The sequence below is a fragment of the Amblyraja radiata genome, chromosome 31 (assembly GCF_010909765.2).
Source record: "Amblyraja radiata isolate CabotCenter1 chromosome 31, sAmbRad1.1.pri, whole genome shotgun sequence".
NCBI lineage: Eukaryota > Metazoa > Chordata > Chondrichthyes > Rajiformes > Rajidae > Amblyraja > Amblyraja radiata.
In genome coordinates, this window is record NC_045986.1 from 29,733,787 (window position 1) to 29,752,085 (window position 18,299).

At 46.6% G+C, this 18,299-nt stretch overlaps 1 protein-coding gene across 1 annotated transcript in view; it reads right to left on the minus strand.

Annotated features, from left to right (window-relative positions):
- Positions 1-14,148: 14,148 nt before the first annotated feature.
- The window catches only part of LOC116990314 (forkhead-associated domain-containing protein 1-like), a 68,291-nt gene continuing 64,140 nt past the window's right edge, over positions 14,149-18,299 (minus strand). The window contains exons 28-30 of the mRNA XM_033047822.1: positions 17,253-17,333; positions 15,714-15,854; positions 14,149-14,402 (exon numbers count right to left, since the gene is read on the minus strand). Coding sequence (XP_032903713.1) covers positions 14,370-14,402; positions 15,714-15,854; positions 17,253-17,333 — 255 coding nt within the window. The 3' untranslated portion in view covers positions 14,149-14,369. The remainder of the gene's footprint in view (positions 14,403-15,713; positions 15,855-17,252; positions 17,334-18,299) is intronic.

Genomic DNA, 18,299 nt, shown 5'->3' on the forward strand with positions numbered 1-18,299 from the left:
TACTGGAAAATGGGAGCCTGTTTGTGTTGCAAATTTCTGTGATAAGAGAGAGCACATGAGCGAAAACCGAGATAACTTTAAGGAGTATCTTATGTCCTCTGGTTGTTGAAATTGACGAGGGAATGTGATTTATGGAACTACTCGGAGAGCTGGCATTGACTTGTAGGACCGAATGGTCTCCTATTTCAATATTAACAAAAAATATTCCCTGATGACTCACATTCCTTTAAGATGAAAACTAAAACTGTGCTAAAACAGAATTTTAAAAATATCCCAATTAAATATTCGCGACCAACCTGCAATTGTGAAAAAATTGTGAACATTTTTGGTTATGTTCAGGTTTGCAAAATGAATTGCCCTGTAAAAATAATTTGCAGAGACGTTGACAGGATTAGAACAGTTGTACCCACCTGCTGTTTGGCGACACGGCCTATATTCCACATCGGGGCTGCAAGCACAGTCTTGCCGCAAGCAGATCCTCTGTGTAACACCAGAGAAATGGCATAATTTCAGTGCTTTGGGCACTGAGTCAATCACAGTGTGCCTCTTCCAAGAACTGGGACGAGATGTGCTTTGGCTTAAAGGTTTGCACACAGGGTCCCCGCAGTGATGTTATCCTCGTTTGTCTACCTTCTTAACCTCGTTTAAATAATTAAAAAAATTAATACTAAAAGTTTGAAAAAGGCCCTATAACCCCCACAATTAAAATGTGGATTATGGAAATGTCGGAGACCCTACACCTGGAAAGAATCAGATTTGTCTTACTGGACAAACAAGAACTTTTTGTTAGAATATGGTCTCCATTCATTGACTATTTGAAGGGGTAGATCGGTCCAGCACGGGAACCTAACCAAAGCTTGAACTCAGGATTAGATGAAAAGTTATACTTTATTATCCACGAACCTATCTCCAAAGATGTGTTATTAGTAAACCATTCCATTCTTTTTTTTTATCTTGACATTTGTGGGGTTTTTTCCTCTTTCTCTCTTACTTCCTACCTTTAAAAAAATACTAGAAGCAGAACCAATCTACAATTGATAATATTAAAAATGTTAAAAAAAACTTTTTAAAAAAACCTTGTTTAGATAACTTTCAGGTTCAGCTCAGTTCAGTTTAATGTCACGTGACCCGAGCGAGGTACAGTGAAAAGCTTTTTGCTGCGTGCGAACAAGTGCGGAGACAGGATAAGGAAATAACGTTCAGTGCCAGGTAAAGCCAGTAAAGTCTGATCAAAGATAGACCAAGGTCACCAATGTGGTAGATAGTAGTTCAGATCAAAGATCCTATAGCGGAGCAAGATAGACCACTCCTGCTAAATGCAATGGGCTGATGTGTAGTACGCAACGGAGCGGAACGTGGGCCTTTTTTTCATCCATTTCCGTAACCCGACCCGACTCGCAGTGTAATCAACGTTGCGGGGGAACAGTTTGTGTTAATAAATTATAATTCTGAAAATGAGGAGAAGATTTTTCCCAAATAACTTTTATTTTTACGAGGATGTTTCCGTAACCGGCTTCCGTCTCCGCACTAGTATCTTTGCTCCGCTACGGGATCTTTGGTGGGGAGACGGAAGCCGGTTACGGAAATGGGGCCAAAAATTACCCATGAATCTGCCACGACCGTACTATGTATTTTTCGTCGAGTGGACTATCTTGCTCCGCTGTAGGATCTTCGGTTAAGATTGGTTCATTGTTAGTTGAGGGGAAGGTGACAATGAGGCATACAAAAATCAGTAAAATTTAATCAGGAGGACAGTCCTCCAACCCTTCTGTACTGGTCAAGAGACTCACTTCATCCTAGCTGCCCACACCAGACACATGCCTCCTTTTTCTTGACCAGAGCCTCAATATCTCTTATTCCAGGGATCCCTCTTCCTGCAAGCTTTGCCCTTCTTCCACGCTGTCCCTGAACTCCCACTGTCTCTCTTTTGAAAGCCTCCCTCGTACCAGAAGGTAGTCAAAAAATGTTGGAGAAACTCAGCGGGTGAAGCAGCATCTATGTAGCGAAGGAATAGGTGACGTTTCGGGTCGAGACCCTTCTTCGAAGGAATAGGTGACGTTTCGGGGCGAGACCCTTTGGGTCTCGACCCGAAACGTCACCTATTCCTTCACTCCATAGATGCTGCCTCGCCCGCTGAGTTTCTCCAACATTTTTTGTCTACCTTCGATTTTTCCAGCATCTGCAGTTCTTTCTCAAACATCCCTCATATCGCTTTATCTGCAAACAACTCTCCCCAATCAACTTTTAACAATTCCTGCCCTCTACCATGGAATTGGCCCCGTTCCAAATTAGCACTTCAACCTTTGGCCCAGTCCTTTCCTTATCCATTATTATGTTAAAAGTAATAGAATTCTAGTCACTGGCTTCAAACTACTCCCCCAATTATATTTCAGATTGTGACCTGCCTCATTTTCCAAAGAGCTCATCGCTGTTCCCCCCCCCCCCCCCCCCCCCCCCCTTCTCCAGCAGATCCATCTAGACGTTGAATGTGAATCTTTTCCTGAACAGACGTAACAAAGTCCACCCCAACCAGGCCCTTAGCACGGTGACAGTCCCACTTAATCTTTGGAACTCCCCTCCCTGTTACAGCCCTATTGTTCTTTTTTCCACAAGTAGTAGCTCTGCTACTTGAACGCCCTGGGGCGGAAAAGACTACAAAAAGTAGTAAACACTGCCCAGTCCATCATCGGCTCTGACCTCCCTTCCATCGAGGGGATCTATCGCCGTCGCTGCCTCAAAAAGGCTGGCAGTATCATCAAGGACCTGGCCACACGCTCATCTCCCCGCTACCTTCAGGTAGAAGGTACAGGAGCCTGAAGACTGCAACGACCAGGTTCAGGGATAGCTACTTCCTTGACAGGCAGATGGTTGAAACAAATGCCAGAAATTAAAGCAAAAGGTGTGAGACAGATGGATTTACAGATCAGTTTAAACCCTGCTGTAGCAAATCTCCTTGCCAGAATATTGGTCTTGGTCTCCCTCTAGTTAAGGCGTGACCACTTCCTCTTGGGCAGGTCAGAGCAGCACTGTGAGGCAGTAACTGCAGTAGAGTTGCTGCCTCACAGCGCCGGTGACCCGGGTTCAATCCTAACTACGGGTGCTGTCTGTACGGAGTTTGCGCGTTCTCCCCGTGACCTGCGTGGGTTTTCTCCGGATGCTCCGGTTTCCTCCCACACTCCAAAGACGTGCGAGTTTGTAGGTTAATTGGCTTCTGTAAATTGTCCCAAATGTGTTGGGATGTGCTAGTGTGCGGTAGTGATCGCTGGTTTGGTGCGGGCGCGGTGGGTGGAAGGGCCTGTTTCCACGCTGTATCTCTAAAATCGAAAGATCACATCTGCCCCAGAAGAAATCCAATGATCCAATGACTTGAATCCCTGCCCCCTGCCCCCGCTCCTCAGCCACACATTTATCTGCAATATTCTCACTGAATAATGGAGGCTTGAAGGCCAAGTGTCCTGGCCCTGCTTCTGTAGTTTATACCTGAGTCAGTTTAGTTTATTGTCACGTGTACCGAGGTACAGTGAAAAGCTTTTGTTGCGCGCTAACCAGTCAGCGGAAAGACTGTACACAGCAATGCATGATTACTTTGCACTACCTTGCACTAAACGTTATTCCCTTATCATGTATCTGTACACTGTAGATTGATCGATTGTAATCATGTATTGTCTTTCTGCTGACGCAACAACAGCTTTTCACTGTACCTCAGTACACCTGACAATAAACTAAACTGAAACTGGTGATTACAATCGAGCCATTTACAGAGTATAGATACATGATGAGGGAACAAACGTTTAGTACAAGGTAAAGTGATCAAGGATAGTCCAAGGGTCTCCAATGAGGTAGATAGTAGCTCAGAACCGCTCTCTGGCTGTGGTAGGATGATTCAGTTGTCTTAGAGCATTGTGCGCTGATGGGCAGGACTAGTGTAGCTGGGACATTGTTGGCCGGTTTGGGCAAGTTGGGCCGGAGGGCCTGTTTTCGCACTGAATCACACTATGACTCTACCCACTGCCCAACAGGAAGCTCTTTCATGCCTCCTAAATTAGAAAACTGATTCTAATTGCATTTGCCTCCTTGAGATGCTGGAGTTTGGCTTCCGGCGTCTCTATATCGCTGATAAACACCAGACCTGTGTGCAATTACGTTTTCCGTCTGAGTCGCAGTTTTTGTGATAAAAATAAACTACTTTGCAAATCTTCTTAACCACAGGACAGTGAATCATTTGTCCTGCAATTTGCTAAATAATGAAGTTAACACTTGCTTTACTTGGTTATAAGGGAGTTCTGCTCTTTAAATTATTCCCTAAACATGTATGGAAGGCAGGGAGAAGACCGTCAAGAAAGGTTACTCCTCTAGACCAGTTCCTCGTTGCTGAGAAGAACATAGAATCATAGTTTTACCGTGTGGAAACAGGCCCTTCGGCCCAACTTGCCCGTACTGGCCAACATGTCCCATCTACACCAGTCCCACCTGCCTGTATTTGGCCCACATCCCTCTAAACCTGTCCTTTCCATGTACCTGTCTAAATATTTCATAAACATCGTAAAGGTCCCCGCCTCAACTACCTCCTCCAGTAAATTGTTCCACAAACCTACCACCTTTGCGAGAAAAAGTTACCCCTCAGGTTCCTATAAAATCTTTCCCCCCCTCACCTTAAACATATCTTCTCTGGTTCTCAATTGTAGAAGAGGATGCTCCTCAAACTGTGGAGCACCCTGGACAATACAGCTCCTCACCTCCTCAGTGACACACTGGTCAACCTGAGGAGCACCTTCAGCAACAGACTGGTTCCACCAAGATGCAGCACAGAACACCACAGGAGATCCTTCTTCCCTGTGGCTATCAAACTGTACAACTCCCCCTCCCCCTTCTGTCGTGGGGTAGACTGAGACTGACTCCCCTCTCTCCCCCCCCCCTCTCTCTCTGCGCAAGAGACTCCGTGTGTCCACCCGATCTATTCCTCTCATGATTTTCTATGTGTATCTTTAGCAAAACACAGCGTTGGAGTAACTCAGTGGGTCAGGCAGCATCTGTGGAGAACATGGATAGGTGACGTTTCACAGAGTGCTGGAGTAACTCAGCAGGTCAGGCAGCATCTGTGGAGAACATGGATAGGTGACGTTTCACAGAGTGCTGGAGTAACTCAGCGGGTCAGGCAGCATCTGTGGAGAACATGGATAGGTGACGTTTCACAGAGTACTGGAGTAACTCAGCAGGTCAGGCAGCATTTCTGGAGAACTGGATTGGCGACATTTCGGGTTGAGAATCTCATTCAAGATCTAACCTGAGACATCACCTATCCATGTTCTCCAGAGATGCTGCCTGAGCGGCTGAGTTACTCCAGCACTTTGTGTCTTCTTTTGTAAACCAGCATCTGCAGTTCCTTTACTCACCTCTTGTGTGTTGAACTTGGGGGTGAACAGTGATCAAGCAGGCTCAATAGACAATAGGTGCAGGAGTAGGCCATTCGGCCCTTCGAGCCATTCGGCCCTTCGATCACATTCAATGTGATCATGGCTGATCATCCACAATTAGTACCCCGTTCCTGCCTTCACCCCATATCCCTTAACTCCACTATTCCTAAGAGCTCTATCTAGGCTCGCTGGAAAGCACCTTCTGTGAGGATTTTCTGCACAATTTCCTGGTGCTGTAGGCAACTGTGTGTGTATCCTGATGCTGCTTTTCCTTACAGCTTGATGAGTCAGATCTAATGATAAAGAACTAATTCGATCTGCCTCATTCTTGCTCAGCCAGTTCATTGCCCATATAAGGTCGATCGAGAGAGAGCTTACTCCAGATTCTTGCGATATCATATCTTTAAAAAAAATGTCGTGAAAAATGTGTAACTTCCTGAAACCGCTGCGTTCAATGTAAATTCCAGGAACTTGTGCTGACACAGCATTAAACCACAGGGCAGTCGTGCGAAACAGATTGATACACCCGTTAAAATTAATTGCAAAATGGTATCATATTGAATTGTAATTTAGAAAACAAGCCCTTCGGCCCACCGTGTCCGCGCCGGGCCAGCGATCCCCACACATTAACACTATCCTACACCCACTAGGGACAATTTTTACATTTACCAAGCCAATTAACCCACAAACCTGTACGTGTTTGGAGCGTGGGAGGAAACCAGAGCACCCGGAGAAAACCCACGCAGGTCACGGGGAGAACGTACAAACTCCGTACAGGCAGCACCCGTGGTCGGGATCGAACCCAACTCTACCGCTGCACCGCCAAAGTTCACTGTACCTCGGTACACGTGACAATAACATTAACTAACCTAAAATAAGACATAAGGGTGTGTCAGAGAATTGCTTTGTCAAGAGATCTGCTTACCAGTTTATTTAGTCTCTTGGCCAGCGTAGGTGAATCGAGGACCAGAGGACATACGTTTAAGGTGAAGGGGGAAAAGATTTAATAGGAATCTGACGGGTACCTTTTCACACAAAGGGTGGTAGGTGTATGGAACAGGTTGCCATAGGAGGTAGTTAAGGCAGGGACTATCCCAAAGTTTAAGAAACAGTTTGGCAGGTACATGGATAGGACAGGACGAGAGGGATATGGGCTAAGTGCAGGCAGGTGGGACTAGTGTAGATGGGGCATGTTGGGCAAGTTGGGCCGAAGGGCCTGTTTCCACGCTGTATCACTCTATGACTCTGACAATATACCAGATTTTGGATGTAACTATATTTTGGTCACAGAGGCAGTGAAGAGAGATCTTTATCGTGCATTATTTGAATGAAGTTTACATCAGACACCTGGACTGAGCTCCCGGTTGCTCAACACTTCAACCCCCTTCCATTCCCAATCTGATCTTTCTGTCCTGGGCCTCCTCCATTGTCAGAGTGAGGCCCAGCGCAAATTGGAAGAGCAGCACCTCATATTTCGCTTGGGTAGTTAACACCCCAGTGGTATGAACATTGACTTCTCTAACTACAGATAACCCTTGCTTTCCCTCTCTCTCCATCCCCTCCCCTTCCCAGTTCTCCCACTAGTCTTACTGTCTCCGCATTAATTCTATATCTGTCCCGCCCACTCCCCTGACATCAGTCTGAAGAAGGGTCTCGACCCGAAACGTCGCCCATTCCTTCCCTCCAGAGATGCTGCCTCACCCGCTGAGTTACTCCAGCATTCTGTGTCTACCTGGACTGTTTAGTTGTGTTTCTGCTGCCTAAATGTGAGAATCTTTAACACATAGAACACAACAGCTACAGACTACAAATGACAGTTTTGTCTAATTACAAATCTCTGAGGAAAACAGTTTATATCAACAACATCTCAGTATAAACAGACACTCTGCATAAACATTCTGGCATCCAAGTCTATCTGCAGTCCTCAACATTTTATCTGCACTCATTAAATCTTTCCTGTCTTTTCTGTTCCAAAAGACAACACACCTGGCCAATGAAATCTTTGTAACAAGGTACCGCAGGTGCTGGTTTACAAAAATAAAGACACAACGTGCTGGAGTAACTCAGCGGTTCAGGCAGCATCTCTGGAGCAAATGAATAGGCAATGTTTCGGTTCGAGGCCCTTCTTTAGACTGATGGGATCTGATCAGTCTCACCCGAAACGTCATCTATCCCTGTTCTCCAGAGATGCTGCCTGAACCGCTGAGTTACTCCAGCACTTTGTGTCTTTTCTCAATCACGGTGGCGCAGCGGTAGAGTTGCTGCCTCACAGCGCCGGAGACCAGGGTTCGATCCCGACTAAGGGTGCTGTCTGTACGGAGTTTGCACGTTCTCCCCGTGACCTGCGTGGGCTTTCTCCGAGATCTTCGGTTTCCTCCCACACTCCAAAGACGTACAGGTTTATAGGTTAATTGGCTTGGTATAAGTATAAATTGTCCCTAGTTGTGAGTAGGATAGTGTTAGTGTGCGGGGATCGCTGGTCGACGTGGACTCGGTGGTCCGAAGGTCCTGTTTCCACCCTGTATTTCTAAACTAAACCAAACTTTAAAAAACTAGGCTAAATCCTTGTACGGGCCAGGTTTTTGGCAGAAAGATCACGGCTCTGAGGACGTAGGGGCCCAGAATTTGTGTGAAGGGTCCAATCATCTCCAAGTCTAAATGAATGAATGAATGAATGAATACATTTATTGTCATTGCACAATACTGTGCAACGAAATTCCATTACATCTCCTCCGGTTAAAAAAAAATACAAACACGACAACCATTAACACATATGTACACTTATTAGTAAAAAATAAATAGGTATTTTAAAAGAATTTAAAAGAATTTAAAAGAATTTGGCGGCATTTCTTGGAATTACATTTTGCTTCCCCAGTGTTCTCTGTTGGAATTTAGCTCTTTTATCGCACATGGGTAGAAACTATTTTTTAGTCTACCGGTGCGAGCCTTCAGAGTCCTGAATCGCCTCCCAGAGGGTAGCAGAGTAAAAAGGTGGTTGGCAGGGTGGGATGTGTCCTGCTTGATATTTGTGGCCCGGCGCAAGCATCGGGCCCTATATATGTCATCCAAGGAGGGTAGTTGGGCGTTTGTAATGTTCTGCGCAGTTTTTATAATTCCCTGCAACGCCCTCCTCTCAGCCACAGTACAGCTAGCAAACCACACCAGGATTCCATAGGAGAGGATACTCTCCACGGCGCATCGGTAGAAGGGCAACAGCAGCGGCTGTGAGACGTTTGCTCTCCGCAGAGACCTCAGGAAATACAGCCGCTGATGTGACTTCTTCACGAGAGTGACGGTGTTCATTTGCCATTTGAGGTCCTGGGAGATGTTTATTCCCAGGAACTTAAAGCCAGTGACTCTCTCCACCATGTCTCCTTTGATGTATAAGGGAGCAGGTTCCTCTCTCCTCTTCCTCCTGAAGTCAACGGCCAGCTCTTTTGTCTTTGATGGATTGAGTACCAGGTTGTTTTTGGTACACCAGTCAGTTTTTGGACTTCATCCCTGTAGGCAGACTCGTCGTTGTTGTTTATCAGTCCCACCACAGTCGTGTCGTCCGCAAACTTAATGATCCTGTTTGTACTGTGTGTTGGTATACAGTCATAAGTGTATATTGTATACAAAATGGGACTCAGCACACAACCTTGTGGCGCTCCTGTGCTGAGCGTCAGGACTGGGGAGTAATTGGACCCCATCCTGACAGTCTGTGGGCGATCTGTTAGAAAGTCCTTAATCCATCCGTATGTGTTTGCATTAACACAGTTTGTCCACCATTCTGCTGGGGATGATTGTATTAAATGCAGAACTAAAACTGGATAATTTACATATACTTCTCTAAATCATGTCATGTGCACATTGACTCATGAAGACTTTGTTATAGACTTCCATGACAAACAACACAGCCCTTAACCCTTGACTAGCACGGTGACATTCTCCCTCACGCTCCCCGTGATTCAATGTAGAGACCTCAGTCTCATCCAGGTCATTCAAGTCTGCACTAATTGTTCATCAGTGCTATGTTTAAGAAAGAACTGCAGATGCTGGAAAAATGTCCCCAATGTTGGGCGAGTCCAGAACCAGGGGCCACAGTCTTAGAATAAAGGGGAGGCCATTTAAGGCTGAGGTGAGAAAAAAACTTTTTCACCCAGAGAGTTGTGAATTTGTGGAATTCCCTGCCACAGAGGGCAGTGGAGGCCAAGTCACTGGATGGGTTTAAGAGAGAGTTAGATAGAGCTCTAGGGGCTAGTGGAGTCAAGGGATATGGGGAGAAGGCAGGCACGGGTTATTGATTGGGGACGATCAGCCATGATCACAATGAATGGCCATGCTGGCTCGAAGGGCCGAATGGCCTCCTCCTGCACCTATTTTCTATGTTTCTATTCTATGCTGGAAAAATCGATGGTAGACACAAAATGCTGGAGAAACCCAGCGGGTCAGGCAGCATCCGTGGAGAGAAGGAATGGGTGACGTTTTGGGTCGAGACCCTGTCGGTCGGTTTGTGTGATGGTCTGGGCTGCATCCAGAATTCTCTGCAACTAAGTCTTGTGTCAGGCACAATATATTCTATCATTAAAGGAGGCTGTTGAAATAAGGGTGACCTACTTAAAGACCAACTGCTTTAAATAGCTCTGGTCTAAAGTCAATTGCAACTTTTCCTGTCTGTATGCTGAGGTCAATTAGACATATTTCATTGCTGTTCCACTTTTATCAGGGCTTGCTAAACTTTTAATCATACTTAGCCTACTTATGTGAAACCACATGGTCAACTCGTGCCTTTCCACTCCTGTTCACCTCGTTTCCTTTTTCACTTCTCCCTCTCCCCTATCCTCCTTTTAACTTCCTCTTGAACCTCTTATTGTTTTCCTTGAAGAGGTTGTCTTTTCAAAGTTAAGACCACTTCTGTTTACACAAAAGAACACAAAGTGCTGGAGTAACTCCAGGTATTTAAGAAGGAACTGCAGATGCTGGAAAAACCGAAGGTAGACAAAAATGCTGGAGAAACTCAGCGGGTGAGGCAGCATCTATGGAGCGAAGGAATAGGTGACGTTTCGGGTCGAGACCCTTCTTCAGACTGATTTTGGGGGGGGGGGGGTGGGCTGAGCAGTAGAGTAGAGTAACTCCAGGTGTCAGGTAGCATCTCTGGAGAACGTGGATAGGTGATGTCTCAGGTCGAGATCCCTCTTCAGACTGATTTATGATGGGGGGGATGATCAGCTGGGAGAGAGGAGAGGCAGGACAAAACGTGGCAGGTGGACACAGGCGAGGGGGGTTTTGATAGGAAGATAGGGAAGGGTGCCTAGAAATAGGGGGGATTTAGGGAAGGGCACCTGTAAATATGGATTTAGGGTAGGGCACCTTTAAATGGTGAATTAGGGGAGGGCATCTGTAAATGGTGAATTAGAGGAGGGCACCTTTAAATGGTGCAGTATAGAAAGGCATCTGTAAATTTAGGGTAGATTTAGAGGAGAGCACCTGTAAAGGAGCAACAACAAGTGAAGCTTTACAACAACAACTGGTGTACCGAGGTACAGTGAAAAGAGATGAGTGCGTGGCCAGGATGGTGTGGGTCTCTGATGATGTTGGCTGCCGTTTGAGGCAGCGACTGCGATAGATCCCTCCGATGGTGGGGAGGTCAGAGCCGATGATGGACTGGGCAGTGGTCACAACTTTCTGCATCCCTTTCTTCTCCTGGACCCCCAGGTTGCCGAACCAAGCCACGATGCAACCAGTCAGTATGCTCAGTGTGCTCCTGTCATTTGACATACCGACTCTCCGTAATCTTCTCCGGAAGTAGAGGCGCTGATGTGCTTTCTTTATTTAAAATTGCATCAGTGTGCTGGGACCAGGAGAGATCTTCGGGAATGTGTACGCCCAGGAATCTGAAGTTTTTTACCCTTTCCACCATCGACCCGTTTATGTAAATGATATTGTGGGACCCTATCTATCCTACCCCTTCCAAAGTCCACAGTCAGTTCCTTGGTTTTGCTGGTGTTGAGAGCCAGGTTATTGTGTTGGCATCATTTGGTCAGTCGGTCGATCTCACCTGTGATCTCAAAGGTGTGAGAGGCTGTTTGAAGAGTTGCAAATTGTGAAGCCAGATGAAGGAATGTGGGGGGGGGGTGAGAAATAGATGGCAGTACAGGTGGACACAGGGAGGGAGGAGGGGGAATATTTGACTTTGAGAACAGGTTTAGTCATAGACTGTCAACATGTGTGCAGCCCAGGTCCCTGAAGAAGGGTCTTGACCCAAAGCGTCACCTATTCCTTTCCTCTAGAGACGTTGCCTGACCCGCAGAGTTACTCCAGCTCTCTGTGTCTGCTGCTGATTATAAGCTTGCTTCACCTAATCTAAACTCCCTGCAGCCACATTCAGAAATTTGCAATTTCAATTTGAAATGTCATTCCACACAAGCTTGAGCATTGCCCGCCTGGAGGCAGAGACCTGATGAATTAGCTTGGAGAGACAGCAGCCACCCACACCAGGCCCGGTCCATTGACAACAGCCATCCATCCCCAGCCCACGTCTGTGTACGAAGGAACTGCAGATGCTGGTTTAAACCGAAGATAGACACAAAATGCCGGAGTAACTCAGCGGGACAGGCGGCATCTCTGGAGAGAAGGAATGGGTGACGTTTCGGGTCGAGACCCTTCTTCAGACTCTCGACCCTTTCATTCTCTCCAGAGATGCTGCCTGTCCCGCTGAGTTACTCCGGCATTCTGTGCCTAAGCCCAGCCTGGGTCTGTCTGCCTGTAAAACAGCAACACACTGTACCTCTGTTCCTCCGCGATCCTGAAATACTGAGTGAGACTGGAAGGCAAGGCAAGCTGGAGCACGCAAGGTGTTGGCACAGAGACATCAATGCTGGGGGAAGGGAGGCAAACACTCAAACCTGTGGCTATGAAACTTATTAAGCACTAGAGCCTCCAAATAACTGTGTGTGTGTGTATATATATACGTGTATATGTGTGTGTGGGTATATAATATATATATGTGTGTGTATGTATATATATATAATACAATAATACTTTATTAGCCAAGTGTGTTTTGCAACATGCGAGGAATTTCATTTGCCAAGTCAGTCATACAAATAAAAAGCAACAGAACACACACAAAATACATTTTACCACAAACATCCACCACAGTGACTCCTCCACATTCCTCTCTGCGATGGAAGGTGAAAAAAGTTCAATCATACACACACTGAACTATTTTTTTCTCGTGTATTATACTGTTCACAGTGTACTATGTTAACATATTCTGTTGTGCTGCTGCCAGTAAGAATGTCAATGTTCTATCTGGGACACATGACAATAAAACACTCTGGATTCTTCTTGAATTCCCATTCTCCTCACGGTACACTGAAGGGTTTAGTTTAGGTTAGACTTACAGCCTGGAAACAGGCCCTTCGGCCCACCGAGTCCATGCCGACCATCAACCACCCCGTTAACATTATGTTCAATTCAATGGTACTGTTTGTCAAGTGTACTCAGGTACAGTGAGCTTCCTTATTTTGCACACAGTTCAGTGAGGTTTTACAAAACCGAGGCATTATCATTCCCAAGAACAATTGTGTAAAAATAGATTATACTGAGGCAGTATTCGTCACTACATTGTCAGCGTCATCTTGTATCCTTCATAGAGTCACACAGCATGGAAACAGACCATTCCTCTACACACTAGGAGCAATCTTGCAGAGGGCCAATTAACTTACAAACCCGCACGTCTTTGGGATGTGGGAGGAAACCGGAGCACCTGGAGGAAACCCACGCCGTCACTGGGAGAACGTGCAAACTCCACACACACAGACAACACCCGACCCGGGTCTCTGGCGCTGTGAGGCAGCAGCTCTACCCGCTGCACCGCCGTGCCGCCCTTGCGCTGCTACTGTTCAGTGGGTCCTTACTGAAGAGGGAACGACCCAGGCGTCCAACTCTCCAAAGTCCGATCTCTGCTACTTCACAGATTAGTGGAACACAGTGAACTACTGAGAATCATTTTCAACAAGATTCAATGAACTAACAATGAGAAATAGGCAACTTTCGATCAGGTGCAGGTTACAATAAAGTGTTTATGCTACAAAAGTGATTGTATTTCAACAAATACTTCATTAGCGGAGACCTCGAAAGGTTTGCATAAATACAGGATTACACCGTGCCCTCCATAATGTTTGGGACAAAGACCCATCATTTATTTATTTGCCTTTGTGAAGCAATTGAACTTGAAATATGAGCAATTACAAATGCCTGTGAAGCCATGTGTCCCAAACATTATGGTGCCCTGAAATGGGGGGACTATGTATAAACACTGCTGTAATTTCTACATGGTGAAACCAAAATGTGTAAAAATCGAAGGTACACAAAAGTGCTGGAGAAACTCAGCGGGTGCAGCAGCATCTATGTGGAGCGAAGGAAATAGGCAACGTTTCGGGCCGAAACCCGGAAGGGTTTCGGCCCGAAACGTTGCCTATTTCCTATAGTGGAGATTGTTCAACCCTTTGCATGGAGCGAAGGAAATAGGCAACGTTGCCTATTTCCTTCGCTCCATAGACCAGCCACGATTGAATGGCGGAGTAGACTTGATGGGCCGAATGGCCTAATTCTGCTGCACCCGCTGAGTTTCTCCAGCTTTGTTGTGTACCTTCGATTTTCCAGCATCTGCAGTTCCTTCGTAAACACTTTGTATAAAAATGGCCTTTATTAAAATCTGACAATGTGCACTTTAACCAGTTGGAAAGTGTTTTTTTTTTCTATTACAAATCTCAAATTGTGGGGTACAGAGGGAAATAAATAAATGATGGGTCTTTGTCCTGAACATTATGGATCTATTAGGAATTCATAATATGCAGTGTTACCGCTTGAAATACCAAAGATTCCGTTCTCTCAAAAATTAAATTCACCAGCATTGAAGCCGCCGAGAGTGTGCGGAGGTTCAGTATATATCGCGGATCGATACGTTTCTCACTCCTCACGGAATGTCCTCTGTTTCGTCCTCTGAGGAAGGAAACCATGGGATTAAACTTACTGTTGGAAAATATTGTAAGCGAGCAGGATTGAATGAAGAGCAAGTGTGTTAAATGGTTAGAGTTATGAGATATGAGTGCAGAAGTTGGGAGCTCATGTTTAAAGCAGAGATAGATAGATTCTTGTGTTCAAGAAGGAACTGCAGATGCTGGAAGATCGAAGGTACACAAAAATGCTGGAGAAACTCAGCGGGTGCAGCAGCATCTATGGAGCGAAGGAAATAGGCAACGTTTCGGGTCTGAAGAAGGGTTTCGGCCCGAAACGTCGCCTATTTCCTTCGCTCCATAGATGCTGCTGCACCCGCTGAGTTTCTCCAGCATTTTTGTGTACCATGGATAGATTCTTGATTAGTGCGGGTGTCAGGGGTTATGGGGAGAAGGCAGGAGAATGGGGTTAGGAGGGAGAGATAGATCAGCCATGATTGAATGGCGGGGTAGACTTGATGGGCCGAATGGCCTAATTCTGCTCCTATCACTAATGACCTTATGTTGCAGTTGTACAAGATGTTGGTGAGTCCATATTTAGAGTATTGTCTTCAGTTCTGGGCACCATGTTATGGGAAAGATGTTGTCAAGCTGAAATTGGTGCAAAGATTTACTAGGATGTTGCCAGGACTTGAGGGCCTGAGCTACAGGGAGAGGTTGAGCAGGCTGGGACTCTATTCCTTGGAATGCAGGAGGATGAGGGGTAATCTGAAAGAGGTGCATAAACTCATGGGAGGAATAGATCGGGTAGACGCACAGAGTCTCAGTAAATCGAGGACCAGAGGACACGGGTTTAAGGTGAATGGGGACCGGCTTAATAGGAACCTTAGGGGCAAATTGTTCACACAAAGGGTGGTGGGTGTACCTTTTAGAAAGGTTTAGGAAGGAGCTGAAAAGGAACTTCTTTAGTCAGAGGGTAGTTAATCTGTGGAATTCATTGCCACAGAAGGCTGTGGAGGCCAAGTCAGTGGATATTTTTAAGGCAGAGATAGACAGATTCTTGATTAGAACGGGTGTCAAGGGTTACAGGGAGAAGGCAGGAGAATGGGATTGGGAGGCAGAGATTAGCCATGAATGAATGGCGGAGTAGACTCGATGGGCCGAATGGTCTAATTCTACTATAACTTGTGAATGGAATAAGCAGCCAGAGGAGGTAGTTGAGGCAGGTACTATCGTAACTGAGTTTCGAGGGATCTGGGCTAAGTGCAGGCAGGTGGGACTAGTGTAGATGGGACATGTTGGTCGACGTGGGCAGGTTTCCGCGCTGTGGGTAGATCAGGGCATGGTGGCTACGTACCAGAGAATTCTGCAGGTTGACGAGTTGCGTGGTGGTGTCACACAGGTCCTGGCCTTGCTTCCCCAGCTCCTTCTTCAGAACATCGATCTCGTAATCCTTCCTTCGCAGCCTCTCCTCCGTCATTCTCCTCCGAGCCTCGGCCTGAAGCGCAAACGAGAAGGGGGGGAAATGGGGGCCTCCATCTGCAAACGCAAGGGGCGCGTCACGTACCAGGAACGAGAAGGCACGGGATTTATTGGCAATCTGACATTAGTTAGTGCGGGTGTCAGGGGAGCAGGCAGGAGAATGGGGTTAGGAGGAAGAGATAGATCAGCCATGATTGAATGGCGGAGTAGATTTGATGGGCCGAATGGCCTAATTCTACTCCTATTCCTTATGTCCTTATGATTAGTTGTTTAATGGTACATTATTGGATGGTACATTATTATCACATGTACCTAAGTACAGTGAAGTTCACTAGTGTTTAAGCAGGAACTGCAGATGCTGGAAAATCGAAGGTAGACAAAAATGCTGGAGAAACTCAGCGGGACAGGCAGCATCTATGGAGCGAAGGAACAGGGGATGGTTTGGGTCGAGACCCTTCTTCAGTGGGGGGGGAGGGGGTGGGGGGGGAGGGGGTGGGCGGGCCCTTAGTGTTTTAACTTGGCCATGAAGACCCGTTGTCCTGGAGTTGAGGAGGATCTGACATCTTTCCTCTAGGGCAGCACGGTGGCAGAGTTGTTGCCTTACAGTGCATGCTCTCCACATCACAGTCCATATCTCTCCTTTCCCTCTGAAGAAGGGTCTCGGCCCGAAACATCCCCTATTCCTTCTCTCCAGAAAAGCTGCCTGTCCCGCTGAGTTACTCCAGCATTTTGTGTCCATCTCCGGTGTAAACCAGCATCTGCAGTTCCTTCCTGCACTACTTAAAGGAGACGTCTACTTTAGTTTAGTTTAGACTGTCGATATACAGCGTGGAAACAGGCCCTGCAGACAGCGCCCGTAGTCAGGATCGATCCCGGGCACTGTAAGGCAGCAACACTTTCGTCGAGCCACCTTGCCAGTCCTATTTCAACGTATAGTCCTATTTCGCTCGAAGGGCCGAATGGCCTCCTCCTGCACCTATTGTCTATTGTACCTTGGTACACTTATTAATAAGTGTAAGCTACGAAACCTCACTGAGAATGTAAGAATAAGGAGTAAGCCATTTAGAACGGAGATGAGGAAACACTTTTTCTCACAGAGAGTGATGAGTCTGTGGAATTCTCTGCCTCAGAGGGCGGTGGAGGCAGGTTCTCTGGATACTTTCAAGAGAGAGCTAGATAGGGCTCTTAAAGATAGCGGAGTCAGGGGATATGGGGAGAAGGCAGGAACGGGGTACTGATTGGGGATGATCAGCCATGATCACATTGAATGGCGGTGCTGGCTCGAAGGGCCGAATGGCCTCCTCCTGCACCTATTGTCTATTAATGAAAGAACCATTGAACCATTGGTGAAAATGACCCCCCTCCGCACCCCACTTGGCAACAACGTGTACATGCGGCCCGATGTCCCACCTACCGTGCCGCGAGTGTCCTCGTTCACACAGCTATGCGATGGAGACCGGCTCCCTTTTCTCTCCAACTGCTCCACATGGATTCCCTGCAGCAAACAGAAGGAATAAGGTGGAGAGAGGTGACACCAGGGAGTGCAGAGGCTGGAATCTAGAGCAAGACACAAGCGCTGGAAGAACTCAGTGGGTCAGGCAGCATCTGTGGAGGGAGAATGGACCGACAATACTCTGGGTCTTTTTAGTTTAGTTTAGAGACACAGCACGGAAACAGGCCCTTCGGCCCAACGGGTCCGTGCCGACCAGCGATCCCCGCACACTAACACCATCCCACACACACTAACGACAATTACAATGTTTTCTCCGGGTGCTCCGGTTTCTACCCTCACACTCCAAAGACGTGCAGGTTTGAAGGTTAAATTGCTTCTGCACACTGCCCCTAGTGTGTTGGATAGAACTAGTGTATAGAGTGATCGCTGGTCGGCACGGACTCAGTGGGCCGAAGGGCCTGTTTCCGCGCTGTATCTCTAAAACTAAACTAAATATTATCGCAGCCTGCCTGCGGTCCCCTAACCTGGAAACAGCTGGCTTTATTTAACATCTTATATTTAGCAAAAACTTCTGAAGGCAAGCCAGGGCTTTGACTAAACACAAATAAACGCAAGGTGATTAATTTGACCTGGAGTTTGGCCAGTTTAATGGGCAGAGTCAGCATCTGTACGATGGGTTTTACTGAAGGCCACGAAAACTAAACTCCTATACTGTAAAGTTTAACAATCTATTGCAGTGGCTTGGGGAGATTGTGCTACAAAACCCTGGAATGGAATCCAAACTTCTGTTCCTATGTTTACTTGTTTTAATGTATGTGTTGCATGTGTATACATGAGTTTGCGTGTGCATAGTCTATATGTACATGTGTGTGCATGTCCATGCATGCCGTAAGTGAGGGCTAGACTAGGTAAACATAGAAACATAGAAACATAGAAATTAGGTGCAGGAGTAGGCCATTCGGCCCTTCGAGCCTGCACCGCCATTCAATATGATCATGGCTGATCACC